Here is a 22,394-nt window from a genome sequence, read left to right as displayed (position 1 = left end):
AGACCCTGGTGCCCTCGCAGGCACAGGGAGTCACGTTTACCAGCAGGCACCCATCCCACACTGCTGGGCTGTGCTGGCAGAGCCTCCACGGGCTGTGCTCAAGCTACGCTGTGTCTGCAGCCGCCCTCCAGGCACAGCACACCTGACTCACGGCCGGCCTGCACTCACACCACGGGAAGGAGGGTTTGTTCCCTCAGCCGATGTAAGGGGCACCTCATTTCCGAGCGAACATATTTAGCATCCTATCATTAGGATCTTAGTCCCGTGCCCACACGGGTCTAATGGTGCTGGAAAATCCCGGGGAAGCTCAGAATAGGCTCCAGCAATGGTGACCATCAAACGTCCACCCCAGCTCCAGTAGCAGCAGGAACAGCCAAGGCTAGGAGCTAGAAACAAAAGCGCTGCTTCTTTGTAATGCTTTTTTATCTCCCCTCCTCCAGCCCCCCCAGGTGGGACAATTTACCCGGTGACTATAAAGCTCTTACATGTGCTTGTTAGCACCCCCAAATTAGTAGGTGTAAAGTCAATATCCTTTTGCCTATTTACTCCTAATGAGTCACCAGTCAGAAACTTCACTTGAAAAAAACGGTTACAAATGCAGATGCCGAAGCAAATGAAATAAAGGCAAGAATCACAAACGTTGCACAAAGGCAAGGGGCTGGGCACACCACACAGCACCAGGCCATTGTCACTGGCTCAAACCTAACAGCTTTGATTTGCCTCCCACGGGCTAAAATGGTTTGAAATGCAAGGTCTGAACAAAGGTGCAAGACACAGGAGGAATGGGAGGCACTGCTGGGCACTTAATCTCCTTTCAGTCTCACACAGGAGCTCCAGGAATGGCTCTGTTTAAGTCGGTGGAGTTTCGGGAGTGTAGGAAAAAGGATAATCAAGCCTTGGCTGTAACAGAGATCGAGCCCTGTGATCCCTCCATGCAACCAGCAGAAACCTTATTAGGGATTTATGCTGGTTACCTTTAGGCAAGTTCCTTTGGCACTGGAACCTGGGCCTACATCACTGATGCCAAGAGGACAAGACCAGCTTTTGGGAGCTGTGGTGTTCACCCTCTAACTAACCAAGTATGTGATTTGAAATCAGGAGCCTGAAGCATCCCCCAGTCTGCTTCAGCACTCACCCCTGCAGACTGTGAGACTTGCAGCTGTCCCTGGCCAAGCACTGGGGACACCTGGACAATATTTTTTAGTGGCATTTCTGGTGCTTACATGCCATCCTATTCCTAGCCCTTCCCTGCTGCTTCTCTACTCTAAGGTCCTCACAGCCTCCAGAGGCTGGGGGTGACATCCCTCTCACAAAGTACCTCAGAGCTCCCCTCTCACATTCCAACAGCCATTTCCTCTCCTGCTTGTCCTTCCAAAAGCACTTGAGTACATCAGATATAAACCAAAGCACACCAGCTCGAAGCCAGGATCCCAAGCATGTCACCCACCATGTGGGTCAAACACCAAAGGTTCATATCACCATCGAGCTGCTCAGGAGCAATGTCTGCTCCTTCTCTGCCCCACCAGCCCAGCTGTGGGACGAGGCCAGAGCAGCTGAGCAGCGCAGGAGAACAAGGACTCCTCTCCACAGTAATACCTGGGGCCAGACCCCTCCAGCCAGCACAGCTGCTGTCACTGCTGGAGAACACCCAAAACTCATCACAGCTGAAAGAGGCAGGGCCACAGTGGATGGTGGGGTTTTGTTCATATTGCTCTGGGAAGAAAGGCACCTTTTTTGGCAGCTGCAAATGCAGAAAAGGAGAAGGCCTCCAGGCACATGTTTCAGCTCACAGAGACAAGGGCAAAAATATCTGAGCACTACCCAATCACACTTCAAGCTCCACCATTCCAGGCAGCATCAGCAAAGGACAGACACATCCCAAGGCAGCTACAGCACAACTCAGGGACCCAAAGCTCAGGATATATTGAGAAGGTCTCAGCCCCTGTGTTCACCATGAAAGCATGAACTGTCTATTATGGGCATTCAAAAATACTGAAAGCTCTTCAGGGACCAAAGTGGGCACTATTTATTGCTGACACAGCTTATTAAAAGGGATGCTTGCTGAGTGCAGCTCCCTTGAACCCCAATAGCCCCACACTTCCTCACTGGATGAAAAGTAGGTGTTTCTTATTTTTTACTGGGACTTCTCACTGCCTTTACATCCAGCTCACCTTCCACTTCTTGCGAGCACTGCGACCGCAGACGCTCCACACGTGTTCTCCTCTGCATCCGACTGGCAAGCAGTCTGGAAAATGCCAGTATTGGAACGGCCTGGATTCAGCGGTTTCTGAATGCTGATCGGACACTATTTCATTCAAGCCACAGATAGTAATTTTTGGGGGGTATTTTCAGCTCCCTTTCTGGACTCTTCCAGCTTTCCAAGCACCATGCATCAGCAGATTCTCCTCTTCACAGCTTCATTATTTTTCACCTTTCTGCCAAACACCAGTGCAGTTCTGCAGGACCTGGGCTCTTCCCTGTTCCTGCAGACAGCCAGGCAGTGCTACTGGCCTTGTTAATGTTTGCTGTGCTCCACCTTGCAGCTGCGGAAATTCCTGACTATCTGTTTTTTCAAAGAGCTGAGGTGAAATCCGAGTGACTGAAGTGCCTTATTTTTTATAAATTTAGCACCTTTCTTGAGGAAACCCCAACCTGAAAATAGGAACAGTCTCACAGCATCTCAAAGCACCAAATAATTACTTCTACCCAGGCTACCAGTGTGGTCTCCGTTAGCACTGTCTCCTTAGCATCTCTCCATCTGCAAAGCTTTCATCCTGCTGCCACACCATGGGCTGAGGGGGTTCTGGGCTGAGGAGGGACACATGAGGACACTGAGATGATGAAATTCATGCTGCTTCATTATACATGAGGAACAAAGTTCCTTCTGTGTCCAGTGTCTGGAGGGTCCAGCCCCAGCGTCCCACCACCCCAGATCACCCTTCCTGGAGTAGGAGATGCTCCAGGTGAGGTGTGGCCAATGCCAACACCACCATGAGTCTCCAGGAATCTGACTTTAGGAATCTCAAACAACAGGCAAGTGAGGTTCCATGATAACTTCAAGGAGAAGTGTAATCTTCACATCAAGTTTTGTATTCCCCATCCTGTCTTTAGTTAGGCAGTTTTTAACAGGGTTATTGACATTTCTTATTCTTTCCAAATGTTTCTTGTGAAGAAAAAAATTCTTTGGCCACTTGACATCATGTATGGGAATGTACACAAAGCAAAATGTACAAGAGCATTTGTTGATGATGTTTTCCTTCCTTCTTCTTCAAAGTACAAGCAATTAAAAACCCTTTTGGAAATGCAGACTAGCCTATTTGTAGGGTACTTTTACTTGCGCCCCAAGAACTGACTTGAATTAATCAATGACTGGCCAAATGCTTAGATATGGGAAAACCTCAGAGAGCACAAAACAAGGTTTGGTAATAGGCACCAACACAAAACAACTGCACTAAACCCAAAGGAGCTCTCAGCATTTGTGCACAGAATCACTCCTGGCCTAGAAATATACTTAAAATTATGCAAACTTCTTCCAGAACTTCATCACAGAATGATTTGGGTTGGAAAGACCCTGAAGATCACCTCCCAGTGTCCCCCCAGCAGTCCCCAGTACAGATTTCAGACAGAAGTAATCACTATACTGACAAGCATAGAGCATTTCTGGAGCCATGGAGGAGAAAGGAAAGCCCTAAGTTTGTTTCTGTGTTATTTCATCAGAGCCAGGGAAGAACATTTAACAAAGCAGATGCTTGACCTTCGTGGGAAAGCACCATAAACACAGCAAGGCAGGAGCAGATAACATCATATTGACTTGTCTTCAGGGGCTGGCATTCACATTTTCATAAAGTGTCTAAGAAGATAAATCACTATACTAATAATATTTGTATTGATTATCTAAACTGAAGCAGCAATCGACTCCATTGTCTCACTTCCTCTTAAATTGCTCACAGATGGGATCCTATTTCCTATTCTGCATTTCTAATGGGAACACTTAAATCACAGTGCGGAATTATACACACACACACAAACTGTTAACAAAAACCCTTTTATGACTCACATGAAAATAAAGATTTTTCACTTTGTAGCTCACTTTCCACTCTACACAAGAATTAAAAATGACAAATTATCAGCAGATCCCTAAATTACCTCTCCTCATTATTTCTGAGTCTCTAATATTTGCTGACAGACAGGCTTATGCTTTCAAAACCCTGACCAGTGCTTGTGGAGACTTGTGAAGTATAGATACCCAGTTAAAAGGAGATTCTTTGTTTCCCCATGAAAGTCAAGGTTCTTTAAGCTATCGCAAGATCCAGCAGTAGGGAAATCTAAAATCAGTGCGGTGTCAGAGGGAAAATAAACGTAAGGCTTTGCTGTTATGCAGGTACAAAACAAGGAATGGTGCAGAGAGACTCAGCTTCAGGTGTGATGCTGGTTGCAGCAGGAGCTCAGGAGAGCAGCTATCAAAATCAAAAGTAAAGGAAATTGGCAACAAATTAATTGTTCAAAAGAGGTTTGTCATGAATCAAAAAGGCTAGGATTTTTCTCAAACTTCTCATCCTGCCTAAGCAAGGCTTTTCCCCACACTGCCGCGAGCACAGAATATGGCAGAATAAAAACAGAAAATGTCTTCAATATACAGATGGTTTGTATAAGATGCTAACAGTGTGTTTCAAATAGAACTTTTCAGAGCCACCAGGAAGGTGAGGGCAACCAAGAGCCCTCGCTGCCCAGAGCAAGCTGGAAGCCCCAGCTCCATCCCCAGCCCCAGCTCAGGTTTCTGCCTCACACAGAAGCTCCTCCTGGCTCAGCAAAACCCTGAGCTGCCTGAAACTTCAGCTCATCCCCTCATCTGCTTTCAAGGAACAGCTTCACCGCTGCCCCACTGCAGATGAAAAGGGGAGACGTTTTAAGGAACAAAATATAATACAGCTCTCAGGGATTGCTAGGCAAGCAGGGAAAAGCCCAGAGCCACAGCACAGCAGCTGGAGGGCAAAGGCTGCTTGGCTCAGGCCTGTCCCCAGGACCCATCTGACTGTACAGCTGCCATGGTGAATGATCATCCCCTACGCTGAGGTCAGCTCTGCCCCCGGGCTAAGTAAGTGAAAATAAATGGTTTAGAAGATAAAAGGTCTTTTAAAAAATTTATTTGTCTTGTTGTGATGTCAAAACTGTAATGGGAAGAGACTGGAGGCAGCGATATGTGGGTTAAATGGGAAACAGCCATTCTGATGGGTCAGCACAATAAATTACAAGGCAGATCCCAGCTCATGCGGGATTTGGGGCTGAGCTGCACTGACAGACAAAACCTTGCACGCACCTGTTCCTGGAAAGAAAAGCAGCTTGGAAATACACGTGGAAAAACTGCGGAAATACAGTGATATTTCACAAATCAAAATTGATGTTCGGACTACATCTCTTATCTTTCTTGCACAGAAATTCTGAGTCTTCCAGCCACAATGAGTTTAGTTTTTTACTCCTGCTCTTTCCAGGAGATGGATCAAAATTGATTCAAACTATTCCAGGAAGGGAAAGGGTTAATCAGATTTCCCAAGGCAGCTTGCTGTTAAGGTGCCAGAAATACTGAGGGAAAGAATGACTTGCTAAAGATGGGACAATGGCACTGGTATTTTGCATTTGTTTCCAGGCTTTCAGATAGAACAAATGGGAGTCATTAGTGAAATGAGTTTAGGGAGTTCTAAATTAGCTGTCAGGCTGCCAAGCCCGAAGAAGTGCTATGTCAGCCATTAATTCTGGAGAGCACCAGATTACCCAAACCTAGGAAGGAATCCTGCAAAATTTAGAGTCAATTAAAGGAGGCTATTTTGCTATAATATTTTCCACACATATTACACCTCCTCATGGAACAGAGCCCACTTCTACCACAAATGAAATCTCTGGCAGGATGGAGTGTGGCTGATGTCTAGACAGCAGTAATGTGCTCTCCGTGGGCAGGTCCGCTGGCATCTCAGGGCAGCTCCAGCTCGAGCAGGAGGTGGAGGCTGCAGGGCTCAGCAGCCCGGCTGGAGCGGCCCCAGGAAGTGACACCCGTTTGCCTCAGCGCCTTGCTGTCTCTGTACCACCCAAAGCAGCACATCTGTGTGGGGCGTGATGTCTGTGCCCACAACGCCCTTGCCCTTCCCTCCTGACCCCACTGACAAACCCAAAGACCCCAAACCCGTCCCTCGGGAGTTCTGAGCCGAACCCGCTGAGCCGGGGGAGCCTCCAGGGGCTGGCACCGCCTCAGTGCCCAGTGCTGATGCCCCACCTGTGCCCTGCCCCTGCACAGGGTGTCCCCAAATAAAGCCTCCACGTGTAGACGAGAGAGCTTATCGGTAGGACGGTTTATAAAACACAGGGTTTGTAACCTCCTGAGGGACTTGAGAGTGTTTTTGAAGCTGTGATGGAATGGATGCATGGAGCACACACCACCTGGAAGGTGCCGTTCAGGGATGTATCTCTGTCCCGAGCCCAGCCCCCGGGACACCCCCACACTCCGCAAATTAAAGTTCTCTCCACCGAGGGGAGCAGAGGGCTCTCACACCTCTGCACTGACGGCTATCGCTGCTCCATGCCCCGTAGGACAGCAGGACTGGGAACAAATTAAACCAAAAACCTCTGAAATACAAATGAGGCAAAAAATGCCTTCACCCAACCAAGAGAGCTCTGCCTGCCCAACTGCGCCGGATACACAGATCATGAACAAACAGGATAGAATGTCTTCTGCCTTTTGTGAAATGAAAATAAATGAAAGGATCTAAGGTTTCAGGTCACTGATCCCTCTCTTCCCTATCTGTACCATTTATCGGAGGTAGATTATAAAGGTTCCAGGTCTTTTTTTTTTTTTTTTTTTTGTCAGCAATTTAATGGTTGTTTTTTCTCCTTCATCCTTTCATTTTCTGAATGAAAGGACCACTTAGGAACCTGTAAAGCAATAATAAGCTTATAATAGAAATATTGTTTTTCTGGGCCAGTGCAAATTCTTTCTGAATAGGTTCAAGGGATTAAAGTAAAAATGCAATTTGTATATACATCAGTCGTTTAATTAGTTTATAGTCTGTTAAGAGATAATATTTTGCTCACACAGATCATCTATTATCTAAAGATCTCAGAGCACTTTAGGAACATCAATTAAGCCTTTAAAAAAAACAACCTTAGGAGATAGGTAAGTGTATTTAGATTAATTAGTGTTGCTGTGAGCAGTAGGCATTATTATTAGATTTAATTTAGTCCAATAATTGACTTATCTGTTAATGGATTCTAAATCATCCGAGAAGGGATCAAATCCATCTGATTAAATGGATTACATCGACTCAATTAATTATATTAACTGACTTAATTTGACATTTAATAATCCAACACACAGGACCAGATCTTGGCCCCAAAGAATGCATAAACCAAAAATTACACACTGGAATTGTTACGGCAGCAGAATTATGCATTGCAGAGCATGCATTTTGCCTTGCACATGGCATTTACACACCTGGATAAAACAATCAATGGGGATTCCTCTGCCCTGGGATCCCCCAGCCCTGCAGCAGCATACCTCCCTGACCAGGGCTGGCTGCTCATTTTTCTGTACTTGGGGTGGCTTCTTGGAAAGCAGAAGTTCCCTGCCTGAGATCTGCCACCTCCCCTCTGTTCTGGGCATTCTCTGCAACCAAGAGGTGACAAGTTTTACAGAAGTCAATAAGCCTTGCAATAAAAGTAACCTCCCTTCAAAGGCAGGACAACCCTCCCATTTGGAAGCTGGATATGTGGAAAAAAAAAAAAAAGGAAAAAAGAAACATTTGGACACTGTTGTGAATATAAGGGAAGACGGGAAAGAGGTGTTAAAACATTATTTATTCCGCTATCCTTAAAACGGGCTGGTGCTAAAGGGCTGGTGATGAGCACCAGGGACCTTCGCCCTGACAGAGCTTCCCACGTGAACCCTGAGCTGGCGTGGCCCTTGCCCGATGTCACCTTCTCCTAATGGGACCGGGCTGTTGAGAGGATGCACGGCTGGAGCCAGCTCACGGGCACCTTTTTGCTCACGTCTCTTGCCTTTTCTCAGACATTTCTCAGACGTGTTTCTCCTCCTAAAACCTTCCCCAAGCTGCAATCCTTAGGCCACCAGCCCACATCATCCTCGCCGTGTGCTCCCCCAGCAGGGCCGGGGCAGGAGCCGGTGCCATCTGCGAGGGTGGCACAGCCCGGCTCTGTCACGGACAGGGAAAGGGCAGGGGGACACTCAGCCATCTGCTGCGTGGGAGGAGAGGTGTCCTCCTCCAGATGCAGACCTGATCGGTAAGACGGAGATGTGGATCAAAAGTTTACAACTGTTGAGATTCCCAGACCCGGTTTAAGCCTCTCTGGTCTTGATCAAAGGTTACTCCATAATAATGCCTCAGGGGGCGGGGTTCCTGGCACATAATGAACCCTGTGTCATTGCTTTTGTGTCCAGGTTGGGCTGTAACACAGATGGTTCTCACTCCAGTAACTCCGACATCTCTCCCCCCTCCATTATCCCAGACAGGAGCTTTGCGTGGATCCATCCCGGCCCGCCGTGTCCCACCTCACTGTCTTCCCGATTATCATGCTCTGAGTGTTCCATGCCAAGCAGCACCAAGAGCAGATTTCCATAACCTTTCACAGCGCTGGGGGCGAGAAGGCTCCACAGCCTCGGCGCGTTTGCTGAGAGGCTCTGGGGACGGAGCCGGACGGGGTCTGGGGGAGCAGGCAGGGATGGGGAGCGGGGTTTGGAGACAGGCGAGGATGGGGAGCGGGGGTTCGGAGGCAGGCAAGGATGTAGGAGTGGGGGTTTGGAGGCAGGCAAGGATGCAGGAGCGGGGGTTTGGTTCCAGGCAAGGATGCAGGAGCGGGGGTTTGGAGGCAGGCAAGGATGCAGGAGCGGGGGTTTGGAGGCAGGCAGGGATGCAGGAGCTCCCGGCCGAGAATCTCGGGCTCTCACGGCAGCAGCGCCCTCGGCCACGAGCACGCTCCCGCACGCGGGGTTTGTTGTTCAGACACGATTGCATATGTATGAAGGGGACAAGATGGGCTTTGACACATAAATTAGCACTTGTCAGCTGCTCCCGGGAACACTTCCCTGCTGCACCCACTGTAAATGCCGCCTTCTTTCACCGAGAGGAAAACTCCATCACGGCACCTGACAGCCACCGCGGGCAGCAGCCGCACCCGGGCGGCGGCGGCAGCGCCCAGCGCCTCGTTTACACATCAGAGCTCAGGAGGATGAATGCCATAAAATGACACAATAATTAGCAGCCAAGTGGCACTTTTCATTCCTGTAATATCTGGGAAAAAATTTGGGAATGACAAAGGGCAAGGTTGATGAGACGTGAGGGCAGGGCTTTCTCTGAGAGAGGGGCTGACCCCACACAAGTGCTTTGGGGGGGTCACTCCCTACCTGCCCGGTGCTCTCTGACTGTCGCTTCCCGTGGCACAGCTCACGCTGCTGCTACACCTGCAGTGGCAGCAGCTGTCCTCAGTGCTCAGCGTGTGCCTCATCCGTCCTGAAGCTTCCCGAGGGAACAACCGCTCCCAGATTTTGACCTGCCCTCCTCGTAGCTCAGCTCCATCTCACCAGTGCTGCACCAGACAATCCCATACGAATGGTTGAGCCAGCAAACTCTCACACACACCTCTGCAGCAGCACAGGAACTCACAGGGCTGCACATCCCAAACACAGACAGGACCAGTGTTCTCAACAGCCCTAAACTCCTCCCAACAGCCAACTAGAGTAAAAGCATCTCAGCAGAAACCATCTCAAAATGAACCAGAATTACAGCATTTTTCATAGCCCAGGCTCTAGCAGTGTTTCCAGCATGTTGCTTGTGTGCAAATCACAAGAAGAATAGTTGAATGTGCTGTCAGCACAGGGATCCTGCAAGATCCACACACTCGAGAGATTCAGCTTGAACTCTGGGGTACCTCAAAGCTCTCAAAGTCTACTTTCAGTTTAAACCAAATATCCCACCACCCGAAAAGAAGAAAGGGCTTCATTCAAACACTGGATTCACCCAAACACGAGCTCAAGAGTTCATGGGGAAAGGACTTCCCCAATCACCAATTTAGGTATCATTCATGAATTGCAGTAAACACACTGTGAGCTCATGGCCTGGGGAGAAAGACATTTTGTTCAACCATATACTAATAAATTGGGGCATGGCAGTATTGTTGGAACTGCCTGCAGCTGGGAGGCAGCACCAGCAAAACAAATCTCATGTTCTTAACCTGGAAATGTTATTTTTCCTTTTATTTTGGTTTTTATTGCTCTTATTACTTTTCTCCCAAGAGGTTCTTAGCACAACACCCTGGATTAAAGCCTTTGACCTGAAGTCTGGGGGATCCCAGTAAATATTCTTACCATATTTATCTCCATCTTCTCCTTTGGCACTGATCCTCCTGCCGAGCACTTGGATGTGCTTCCCACTTGTCCTGCTGTAGAGCTGATAGAGCCGGAGCTGCTTCCTGCTCACATCGTCCCTCGCTCGCGTCTGGTTCTCCACGTGTATCCGAAAATCCACATTCTCCTCAGCAGCAAACATCTGAGATGGGTGGGGAGTGGGGAGAGAGAGCAGAACAGAGCATGAACACAACAAGGCTCTGGGGCAGAGGGACTGCAGACTGGCCTGCCAAGGGCACTGGCACTGGGGGCCTCAGATTTGGCTGCCTTTCATTTGGCAGCAGTGTTAGCAGCCATCCAGAGCTGATTCTCCACTGTAAACCAAATCTGGGCCATTGCAATCAAACTGGGAGTTTTTGAATAAAAACTTCTGATCATCCCTGCTTTGATTAAATCCTAGTCAGCCATGCTGACCATAAATTAGGCTCCCCACTGCATATGTGCAGCCTCTACCAGGTTACACAGGCCCAGACTGGAGAGTGGAGACAGCCGAACCCTTCTCAGAGATTTGGTGCATCTCCTTCAGCAGCTGCACTGATTCTCTGAGTTAACTGCAGGAAAACATCAAGGGGAAAAACTCTTTGTGTTGCCCTTAGCAGTATGGACTTCAACTTCACACTGGCATAAAGTCCACTACAATAGAAGTGACACTTGTACACTCTGCAGCTTAACTGTTTGACCAACTCTGCTCTGCAGTGAAGCCATCTCATGATCCCCAGCCATGGATGTGTTTCTGTCCACCTCAAAAGGGGTCACAGGAGGACTGGTGAGAGTCAAACCAGCTTTTTCACCAGTGGCTGTGATCAGTAGGGGTCTGACAACCTCAGCCACCTCATCTGTTTCTTCTGGCCAAGGGAATAAATTAACCTTAGTTCACTACAGCTTAAATTATTACCATAAACTTTTCATTTTGTTTCCTATTTTAAGTATCCCCAAGAAATATCAAAACAGGAGTCCCACTTTTCCTTCCAAATAGTCATCCTGACTTGCCCAAGGTCAGAGGACCCAATAACACCACTGTTCTCAAGATGCCTTCCCAAAGGAGAGACTGGGCAGCATGCACCCAAAAAGCTCTTCACACCCAAACAATAGGAAGCCCCAAAAATTGCCCCATGAACTGTCCATCTATGATCTGTGGAGCATTTGCACCACAACATCCACATCATCCACTCCAAACTCACAGATGGGCAACATTTTGGTGGCAGAGTTTACAGGACAACAAATGACATGAAACATGGCCTGCAAGCAAAAGTGTTCTGATGTATCAGTGTGAGGAGGGAACTGGCAATGAAAATGGAAAAGGTCAATAAATCCTTGTTCAGATCTGCTCCAGACTAAAACACATAAAGAAAGTGGCCACAACACACCAAAGATCCCCACTTCAGCCTCCTGCACATCACCTCATACCAGCAAATACAGTGAAGCCTGAAAGTCAAAACCTCAATAGAACTTTGCAGCATTTCCAGTTATCCTGGGGACACCCAGGCCTGCAGCAGGAAGAAAAGCAGTGTGCTGAGCACCAGACCTTCAGAAAGCACCCTGAGCCAAAGCCCAAGCTCAGCACAGCAGCAGCAATGAGGTTCCCAGTGATGCTGTGGGATTGCCTTCGGTGCTCTTAGTAAAATCTGGGATTCTGGTATTGATGTTTTGAGGAGAAAGTGATTTATCTCTGATTTGGCTGTCAGAAGCCCATAGGGAGCTGAAGGCACAGGCAGAGGCTGGACAAGGGAGGCAGGGCAATGCTGGGACATTCACAGCGCTGTCAGAGGTGACAGACAGGGGTCACAATATTTCACACTCTCAGAAAACAGGGTGGCCAGAAGCTGTGACCCAGAGCTGGGGAGTGGGAGGAGGAGCAGCCCCTAGCCAGAGGGCATGGCAGGGTGCCACATCAGGATGCTGACAGAGCTCTGGCCAGCAGAGAGCAGGGGCTGCTTGCCCTGCCCTCTCCAGGCACCACAGCTACACCTGAGCGAAGCACATAGCACTTGACTTTTGACAGAAATCATATTAATTTATTTTTCTCCTTGCTATGTCTTTTCTTCCTTTCTTTTCAAATCCCATTGCTGCAAAGGATGCTAAACTACCAAACCCAGAAAGGTTCCAGTCATGCTGACAGTCTGCCTTGTGCCCACAAAGCAAGGCTATTTGCAGCTAAAATTCTGGCTCCATTATTTTAAGATTTAAAACAGATTTTAAATCAAGATGACGTCGTTACATTGCTTTCACCACATGTTAATGAATTTCACATTTTTCTAGGAAAAAACCAAAACAGGTGGGATTTGAAATGGGGGGAAGGGCAAGTTGCTTTGCTTTTTTGGAAACTCCCAACAGAAAATGCAATCTGTTTTCCAAAACATGTTTTAATTATCTTCTAATTGTCTCTGGAGCACTCAGAGTGCAGAGGCTCCAGCCTGTAGCTGCAGTGCCTCGGTGGGCCCAGGAACACTCATGGAGCATCCCGCACAGTGCTCAGCTCCAACATGTCACCAACACACCTTTGTCACCACTGTCCTGCCTAAGATCAGCTAATTAAGCGCCCCTTCCCTTTGCAAGAAGGGCACCAGCAGCACAGGGGGTGACATCTCCTCTTCCCCTGTCCAAGGAGCTGGATGGCCCCACCCTTAGCCAAGACCTGAAGTAGCTGATGCAGGAATCAGCAGGTGATGCTGACCCTGAAATACAGCCAGCCTAGCCTGTATCACTCCACCACTTCCCTAGAAGTGCCCAGTTCTGCTCAGGGCAAAAATCCTGGAAGAGGAACAGGCTGCAGGTTCCCTTGCAGCTGAGCTGTCCCCTGGCCAGAAGCCGTGGTAAGAGCAGCAGTGAAACCACCCGGATTTAGCCACCTGCTTAAAGATAAGCTCACACTTAACCACCCTGTGGAAACAGGATGCTCTGCTGGAGGGTGGCCAAAGGGAATTACCCATGCCAGCCTGGGCTGCATCTGGCCTGCAGCAGAGAATATCAATACCCAAGAAAAAATTTCACGCAGTGTTGATTTTATGAGATAAAACTTGTTTGATCATTGATAAAATCCACTCTCCCAGGACCCCTTCCCTACAGGGTACACTCCCTCAAGCAGCAAACCTCTCTGAGATAAGGAAGTCCATATATATATACCAAAAGAGAGACTCTTCTATAAATCTCATAAAAATTAGTAACATATGTCTCCTTTGGCAACTGATCACCAACACTCAGTCACCTGAAACCAAGTACACTCACCCTCAAATACACTTGAATGCAGAAGTGTCTTTAAGTCCCTTAAACTGAAGGGCTTTCACTCCTGTTCACCAAAGCAAGTTTTCCTTTTTTGTTTTGACTATTGAAATGCTATTACTGCACATAACACATCATACACGAAATGAGGCCCTTTTTTGCCTTTCAGTCTGATCATCTACATCTCCACGTAGGCAGCAAAACAGACCCTGGGTCCAGAGCTCCACACAACAGGTCCCTGAAGGGAAGGGCTGTTTGCACCTTCTAGCTCCTGAGCAGCACTGTGGGACACAGGAGACAGGACTCTGTCCTGTCTGGCATCTGTCCAGCTGGTATGGGCTGTTGTCTGTGCATGTCGATTTCAGCATCTCAAGACAGTGGTTTTGTGTAACTCCACCTCATTCCTTGGCAACAATTTATAACCTGCAAAATTCCAGCTGTTAAATCAGAGCATTGAATTTCATTTCATTTTCATTCTTCCTCTCTTTTCCTTTTCCATCAGTTTCTTATCCATTTTTTATTTATTTGTCACTACACCTTTCAGTGATAATATCCAGCTACAAGTACAGTTGGCTATCCAAAGTTTATGCAAAGGAATAAACAGCATTTACTTTAAAAATAACCATCACCTCCAGCCCCAGAAGCAACAAAAATGCCTCACTCATGAAAGGAAGCTGCTCTCCCTTGTCTGCTGTCCTTGCCCGGTCATTCAAGGTGGAGCATTCAGTTCTACCTCCTTTCCCAACAAGCCAAAGGAACCAGAAATTACATCTGTCTTCCAGCGAGTCCACAATGGGAGATTTTCATGTGCTTTTTTGCCAAATGAGTCTCAAATAAGAGTGGATTTCATTTTAAATGGCTTTACAATGATCCTTCAGCTTAAAGAACGACTGCCCTCTTTGTTAAATCCCAGACAGAGGGTGAGGGAAGGACCATTTTGCTGATGCAGCCTAAGGTTTCACTGTGCATTAACCCAAGAAAAGCTCAGGAGCAGCAGCAAAAGCCTCCAACAGCAGCTCTGTGATGTCAGCCCTGCACAGGCTCGTGCCCCATCTCTGCACTCACGGATGCCTCCTGTGAACGGAGCAATCCCAGCCCAGCCAAGGTCAATGAAAGCCTGGCCGTGCCAAGCCACGTTTGCAGGATTTGGCTTTCCACCCAACCAACCTCCAGCACTTTGGATTTTTCTATTTCAAGCTTTCCAGTAACGGGGGATGTTAATCTGTTATTGTTCATGTCATAAAGCGTTACAGCATGAGATGTCCAAGGCCCACAGCATACCCAAGTTAGCTGGGAGCTGGACTTGAGAATTTCCTGGTGTTTTGCTATTTATGCTACAAGAGCACTCAATAGAGAGCTCCGTATGTCACTCAATCATATGTCATTCCCCCAGCTGAACCAGGAATACAAAATCCCTCTAGCTAAGGGCCATACCAATTGCAAAAGATAAACAAATCAGGCTATTCAAAGTCCTCTCAAACCCCATCTGATAAGCAGGAAATACTTATTACCTTTCAGCCATCAAATCAAGCTAATATTAATGATTTTCTCCATGACCTTCTAAACACATGAAAGTTAACTCAATAAGGTCAACAAGAGGATATCCAAGACAGATCTCTCTCAAGCCCTCAAAGGCAAGTAACAAACCACTTTGCTTCCATGACTTTGGCAGAATTCCTGTATACAAATCACAGCAGGATTTGCTAGCTCCCCATGACAGCCACCCTCAGCACACAGTGAAACACAATGCACTCCTTTTTCCTCCATTTAACTGCAAAGTCAATCCACCACCATGATGTTGTTATCATCATGTCACAGAGCCTCCCACAGCTAGACAGGAGTGCTTGGGTGTGGTCCCTTCTGTGGCTTTAGGAGCATGTTTGGAAAAGCAGCTCCATGCTCAGATATGCAAAGAAGGTACCTTACAGTGAAGCTCTGCACATCCAATGGGAGAGAGGCCATGGTGCAACAGTGCCAGAATTCCACCAATAGAGCTAAGCCTTTCCAAAAAACAGAACTTAGAGCTTTGCTTTGGTGTTTGTTTCTTCCCGATACCCATGGAAAAATATTTTTGTCTTGAAAAATAAATATCCAAAAATTTAAGCTGCACTCTTAAACTGTGGGAGATGTCACCATGGATGGTGACTGTGCACCTTTTGGGATGGTCTGTGAGAAAGGGCATGCAGCACTGTGGAAGTGGTTGTTCAAAGTGATCAGATATGAGATTCCACAAAAAACTTTACCAATGGCATTTACATTGAAATGCTTTTTGGTATTTCTTTTTGGTGAGAAAGCTGGAAAAGGAGAAGGAAATGGGGTGATGTGGGGGTCAAGCCTGCCCATCCCTTTGGATTTCAGAAATGTTAAATAAGACCCAAGGAGAACACATTTCCAGGGCTTAGAAAAAGGGACACAGCTCCATGAGGTGACACATACTTGGATCCAAAAGCTGTTCTGCAAGCGAAGCCTCCTTTCCTCTGGAGAGCTGCCTTGTACATTCAGAAAGGCAGATTGAATCTCCTCGGGCACTGCCAGACCTCTGTTCTCTCTGAAACACACAACCTCTGAGAAATGCAGCCATCACTCAGCCACACCTCCAGCAGCTCCAAGACCCCGCTGGCTGTCCAAGCCATGCACCACTGCAAAAGCAACGCATCTGTCGGCCTTGGAATGGCAGGCACAGTGTTACTGAGCCTGGTATGAAACCAGGAGGGAGGCTGGAGGGAGCGCCAAACAACTGGAATCTGAGAGTTTGAGGAAATGAATGTTTTATGGCCCATCAATCAATATTTGACCATTTTCTAGAGAAAGATGATGCCACCTTCAAGAAAACTAAGTTTCTCCTTTTGATGGTGGAATGAGCCATAGCCAGAACTGTGAAAATGCCCCATGTGTGATACGCTGAGATTCTAAACTTGTTGCACCCTGGGAAATGGTTAATCCTGGGGAAGAGCAGGGTTTCAGCCTTGATGAATGGCTTTTAGGAGCCCAGCTGGAGGCAGGATGTCACTCATGGCCTCTCATCACCCCCAGCCTCCCATCTCCCCCTGCACCTGTCTGTTCTCACTGGCTCAGAACAGGTTACTGCCAGCAGCTCCCAGGTCATGTTACTGACAATGTCACCATGAGCAGCAGCAGCTCAGCTGCCTGCACTGGGCAGCCCCAGTGCCCCCTGTGCCCCTGAGCTGTGCCCTGGTGCTGCAGCACCAAAGGGGCCAAGACTGAGCCCCCTCCCAGCACCCAAAGGCAGCTCTTTCCCAGTGGGACCAGTTCCTGCTACCTGTGTTGACCAAAGCAAACCAACCTCATGTACCTCAGCTGAGGGAGATCTGCGGGACGCCACAGCTTGCCATGGGCTCTTGACAGTTCAAGTCTCCAGAAATACAGTTTAGACCTTAACTCTTTTTCTTATTTTTCTCCAATTCTGATATATCCTGATGATAATGATGGTGACGATTATTAGTTAACAGCTGGTATTATTTTACCATGCTATCCATCAGGCAAGGAGCAAGCAGGGCTTTTTCTTTCTTCCTTTCTTTCTTTGTCTTTTTTAATGCTTGTTATATCTCTGCTATATACTTCCTCTCCACACAGAAATATCCCTTCAAAGCTTGATATTATTGAGCAGCTTTCAACCATGCCCAGCAGAGCCATGTATTCTCTGCATTTGTCTGGCCTTTGTTTCTAGGAATGAAATACCAATGGCTGAACAGTGTGACTTCGTTTCACTCCTTCATTCCAATACTTGTTCTATTTCTATCCCACTGGGTCAAACTCACCTATTGTGAGACCTCACCGATTTCAATTACATCAGGGATTAATTTGTTCCATTGCGTTGAAGCTGTTAATACAATCCTGGCTGGCTCTAGATTAGAAAAGGCACGGTGAGACCTCCCTCACAGGCAGTGTGTTTAACAGCAGTCTTGATCTTCAGTTTTGTTCGGCGGTGGGGTGGGTTTTTTCTTCCCTTTGTGCCCCTTTGCCCCTCTTTTCACAATCTTCCCCTTCCTTTCTAAATTGCCCTTATCAGAACTGGGTGGTCCTTCTGACTTCCCCTGCGCCTGGCCAAGTGTTGCCTCCCCGAGCCGCTGCCCAGGGCTTGCGAGGGAGGTCGGAGCTGCAAGGTCTGAGCTGACACCACACAGGTGTGACCACTCCAGCTTTGGCACCTCATCTCTGCATGGGGCTCCAGAGGAAGTTTCTGTGTTCATCCATGTCCCCTGCACTCTGCTAACCAGTGGCAATGTCCTTCACCCTTCACATGGGCCACGCTGGACCCCGCATCCCTGAGAGGCTCTGTGCTGCTGTCCTCACTGCTCACTCCAGGACACGCAGATTTCTCAGAAGTCATTTCATGTCCCTGTCCCTCCTCACAGCATTGGTGTTGCTGCAAAGAAATCTGCAACAGGCTTTGCAGAACAACCCCAACCAACCCCTGTGAAACTGTGGGACCGGGGAGCTTGGCATGCTACAAATGCCTCCACTACCTTAACAAAAACCCTTATTTTCTTGATGGAGAAAGCACTCCTGCTGAAATAACCTGCCCTGGTATGCAGGAATTAAGCCCTTGCCCAGCACAGGTGGCTCTGCACAGGTGAGCACAGGGCCGAGGGGCTGCCTGCCCCACCCAAGCGTGCTGCTATCCCCAGGGCCCTCTGCTGCTCACCCAGGGCTGGAGGAGCCTGGGTGGCCACAGCAGTGGGGCTGCAGTGGGCAGAGCTCCCAGTGGGGTGTTCCTGGGACAAAAGCTGCAGCACCCCACTAAAAATACTTACCAGCAATTTGTTCACCCCTTCAATTGGACCCGAGTCCAATTACTGAGAAACCTGCCAGGTTCAAAGCACCCCTGACCTTTTCTCCCCTTTCCCCAGGGGAGATGCTCCTGCTGCAAACCCGTTTGGCCACAGCAGCAGGGCAGAGCAGAAACCCCAAGCCCACTACCCTGAAACTGGTCAGGCATTTCCTAAACCCTGGAAAAAGGCAGAGTTCTTCACCACAAGGACTTAAAAATGTCAATTTGAAGCATGGGCCTGCCAGGTTCAAGGTGACATCTCTGCTCTTCTGCTTGATGCCAGCCCAGTTGAGACTGCCACAAAAACAGGAGCAAAGGCACAAGATACAGAAAACCTGAGAGATACTCAGGAAAACCCGAGGGATACTCAGGAAAACCCTGCCATCAGAAGGAGATGGAAGATCATCCAAGACCAACCTCCCTATAAGAGAATAAACATTTGCTGGGGCAGCACCTCAGCAGTGATACTGTGCTTATCCTAGGAGCTCCTTTCATCTGGTCCCCTGACACCCTCCAAGGAACACAGATCCCTGCTCCCACTGCAGAAAAGCAACTCCCTCTAGGGTAAAACACGGCAACTACCGAGCAGTGCACACCAGGGCAGAACTCACAAAATACCTTTCTGCATTGCATTTGCAAAGAAAACAGAGACTTGGTCAGCAACTGTCCCCACAGCAGCTCCCAAGTCCTGACCTCAGGTGAGAGGTGGCTTCTCTGCTGATTCAGCAGAGACACTTGGGGACCTAACTGAATTATCGCAGCATCACCTTCCTCTGTCAAATGTCCTCTCTGGAAATCTTTTACTAAGCTCCAGTCAGTTCCACTCCTGCTCATTCTGACAAGGTAACACCCAGTGACCTTCTGTGGGAATGGTGCCAAGGGGAAGGAAGGGACCTCCTCAGGAGTCCCTGCCATTCACACCAGCCTCGTACCTGCTAACAAAAGGATCCAGCAGCAGTCTGGCATCCTGATTTCCCTCTGTGACAGAGTCCCCTTCCTGAGGAACCACAGGATGAGTCATAGAATGACCTGGGTTGGAAGGGACCTTAAGGATCACCTGGTTCCAATGCTGCCATGGGTAGGGACACCTCCCACTGTCCCAGGCTGCTCCAAGCCCCAGTGTCCAACCTGGCCTTGGGCACTGCCAGGGATCCAGGGGCAGCCCCAGCTGCTCTGGGCACCCTGTGCCAGGGCCTGCCCACCCTCACAGGGAAGCACTTTTCCTAATATCCCATCCATCCCTGCCCTCTGGCACTGGGAAGCCATTTCCTTTTGTCCTGGCACTGTATCACCTTGTAAATTGTCTCTCCATTTTTTTGTCAGCTCCCTCACTGCTTCACCACTGCCTGCTCCTGCCTGAGGACTGATCAATTCTGCTTGCGCAAGTCACCCTCAATGTTAGCTCCAGTCTGTTGTCCCAGGCCATGCTTGGAGCATTTTTGCTCCAAGTTATGAACTCTGCTCCAGGCTGTCCATGGAGTGCCCACAAAACCCATCAGCATTAACAGGGAGAAATAAAAAATATGCTGGCTGGGTTGGTCTGTAAAGGCTCTTCCTCCAGCACAGCCAGGATCACCCCATACCTTCCCTTCCCTTCCCCAAAAGCCCTTTGAAATACATTCTCAAGCCCTGTTATCTCTCCCATTTAAACCACACTCCCTCTATAATTGAGAAATCTCAAAATAATTTATAAGCCCACAAGCTCCTGCACTAACAGGGCCATAAATCACATTTATAAAACCCATCACCTGCTGTTCCAGGGCTGTGGCCCCGGGAGCAGCTCCCCAGCTCTCCACAGCCACACGTTCCGAGGACAAGGCAGCTCTGGTTGCACCAGCCACAGGTTTGTTCCCAAGCATCCAGAGAGGATCCCAGCCAGTGTCCTGCCTCTCTGTGCTCTCCCCATCTGACCCCAACACAAGCACACAAAAGAGGGTTTTCTTTGCACAAAATCAAACCAAGGGAGGAGGATGTTTCTGGCTACTTTCCTCAAGGAAAAAGGTTGCCCATCTAATAATCCCTAAATGAGCAGTGGGTTGTTGGGCTTTCATGTTTGCCTTCGAGCCTCCCCTTGCCGTGCCAGGTCGCTGGTTTTCTTTTCCACGGAATTGCAAAACCCCTGAATAACAAGATTTGTGCATGGAAGTGCTGACACAACCCTTAACTACAGCATCCTGAACATGATACCAGAATAAGGACGCTCCCTGTGTGGCCCAGCCTATGGATAAATAAAGCATTTCAGCAGCCAGCACTGACAGATCATAAACCTCCACGAGCATAAATACCAACAACAACCCAAAAAGATTAGAGGGCTTACGGGCGAGGCATGCTGGGATGATTTAGAGTTGGGGTGGAAGGGTCATTATTGCTGAATAGGTGGGGGTGAGTGGGCCACAGAAATCAATAAACCATTCTGCTCCCAGGGAAGGAAGGGGCCACGCTAATTGTGCAAACACACATTTCCATGGCAGGCCAGAGCTCTCCGGCTCACCCGGCACAGGGGCATGCAGGGAACCCACTCCACGGGCTGAGGGACAAGGACCTCAGCCCAGGCCATGTCCCAGCAGCTGTCACTCAGGGCACAGCTCACCTGAGCCCCTTGCTGGGCACAACCTGCTGCTGGAGGCACCTTCAAATGAATGCAGATGCAGGCAACATTCAGCTCCACTAATTCCACTTTCAAGGGAGTTAATGTACAGCTGGCACAGGTATCTCACTTGCTTTCAGCATCACCATCAAGTCAGAGCTTTCCCAGTGTCCAGTTCTAGCACTGAACAATCACCCAATGAGTCCTGCCAGCACCAGTTACCCTCAAGCACCAAAGACAACTCTGGGACCCATTTAATCCTGATCAAATAATCCCATTTGGAAGTTTCCACACTGGCATCAGAGATGGAGGTGGCCACAGAATGAGCCACAACAGCTGTCTGGATCCTCCAGTGAGCACAGACCCAGAACTTTGCAGATGGGTTTCCAGGCACAGAGTTCAAAGGCAGTGAGCAATTCCCAGTTCCTCCTTGGGTCCTCCCCATTCCCAATTTTTCTACTGTTTTCCCTCACCTTCTTTCTAGGAAACACAGTAATGACAAAGAGACACTCACTTTGGAGAGTGAAGCTTATTTATAAACAGGATAAATCTATACCGTACAAATACACAGCTGTTTGTACCCAAGGGGCCAAGGGTAACCAAAGCCCATTCTGGGGACTCACCAAGGAGGGAACCAGCAGCATGTGGCAATGCCTGTCATTCCCAGGAAGAAGCCTGAGCTCACAAGCACATACAGGTGCAAATGGTGGCAGTTTTTACTCCTGCTGGTCGGAACTAGGTGCTGGTGGTAAAGCACAGGGACCTGCTCTGCTCCCCCTGCATGAACCAGTCTCCTCCTCTCTGTCCTTCCAAAGGTATTTAAAGAAAACACTGTCTAGATCAGTTAATAAAATAGCTTGAAGTTTGCCCAGCTCACATCAAGCTTACAGCTTGCAGTTAATGGATTTCAACTTGACTTGGGATTTTAAGAGTTTTTAAAACAAGAAATTTCATCTTCCCTCCAGAAATAAATTCTTCAATAGCTTCACTGCAAAAATATTCCCAGGAATGGACAAGTCTACTACTTATGTACTAAAGACAGCCTGGAAAAAAAATCAGATTACTACTGAGCCTTATCAAAAATATGGCATAAACCATGTGTTGATTTTAATCCAAACCAAATTGTCAATCTGCCTTCAGGATCCCATATAACAAACATGAGCCTAGGGTCAGAAAAGAAAAGCAGAGTTTGTTTTCTAATAGAAGATTTGTTCTGATCTCTATTAGCCACACTTCTGCCTGGAAATATTTACACTGCAAACACCAGGCAAATAGGATTTCTTATCTTTCAGCTTTGTTGAGTTAGGGAAAAGTCACATTTGGTATTAATTAATTTAGATTGCAAGGTTCCCATTTTCAGGGAACAATTCTCAACAGTTTAGGAAAATAAA

The 22,394-nt window shown here is 48.2% G+C and overlaps 1 protein-coding gene across 2 annotated transcripts in view; it reads right to left on the bottom strand.

Annotated features, from left to right (window-relative positions):
* FGF18 (fibroblast growth factor 18) overlaps positions 1 to 22,394 on the bottom strand; it is a 66,596-nt gene that overhangs the window by 30,845 nt on the left and 13,357 nt on the right. For both annotated transcript variants that reach the window (XM_071442977.1, XM_071442978.1), the window contains one exon: positions 10,367 to 10,547. In XM_071442977.1, coding sequence (XP_071299078.1) covers positions 10,367 to 10,547 — 181 coding nt within the window. The remainder of the gene's footprint in view (positions 1 to 10,366; positions 10,548 to 22,394) is intronic.

This window comes from Agelaius tricolor, unplaced genomic scaffold (assembly GCF_023055355.1).
Source record: "Agelaius tricolor isolate 1412-34295 unplaced genomic scaffold, bAgeTri1.0.p SCAF_18, whole genome shotgun sequence".
Taxonomy (NCBI): Eukaryota; Metazoa; Chordata; class Aves; order Passeriformes; family Icteridae; genus Agelaius; species Agelaius tricolor.
This window is presented reverse-complemented; position numbering and strand designations above follow the sequence as displayed.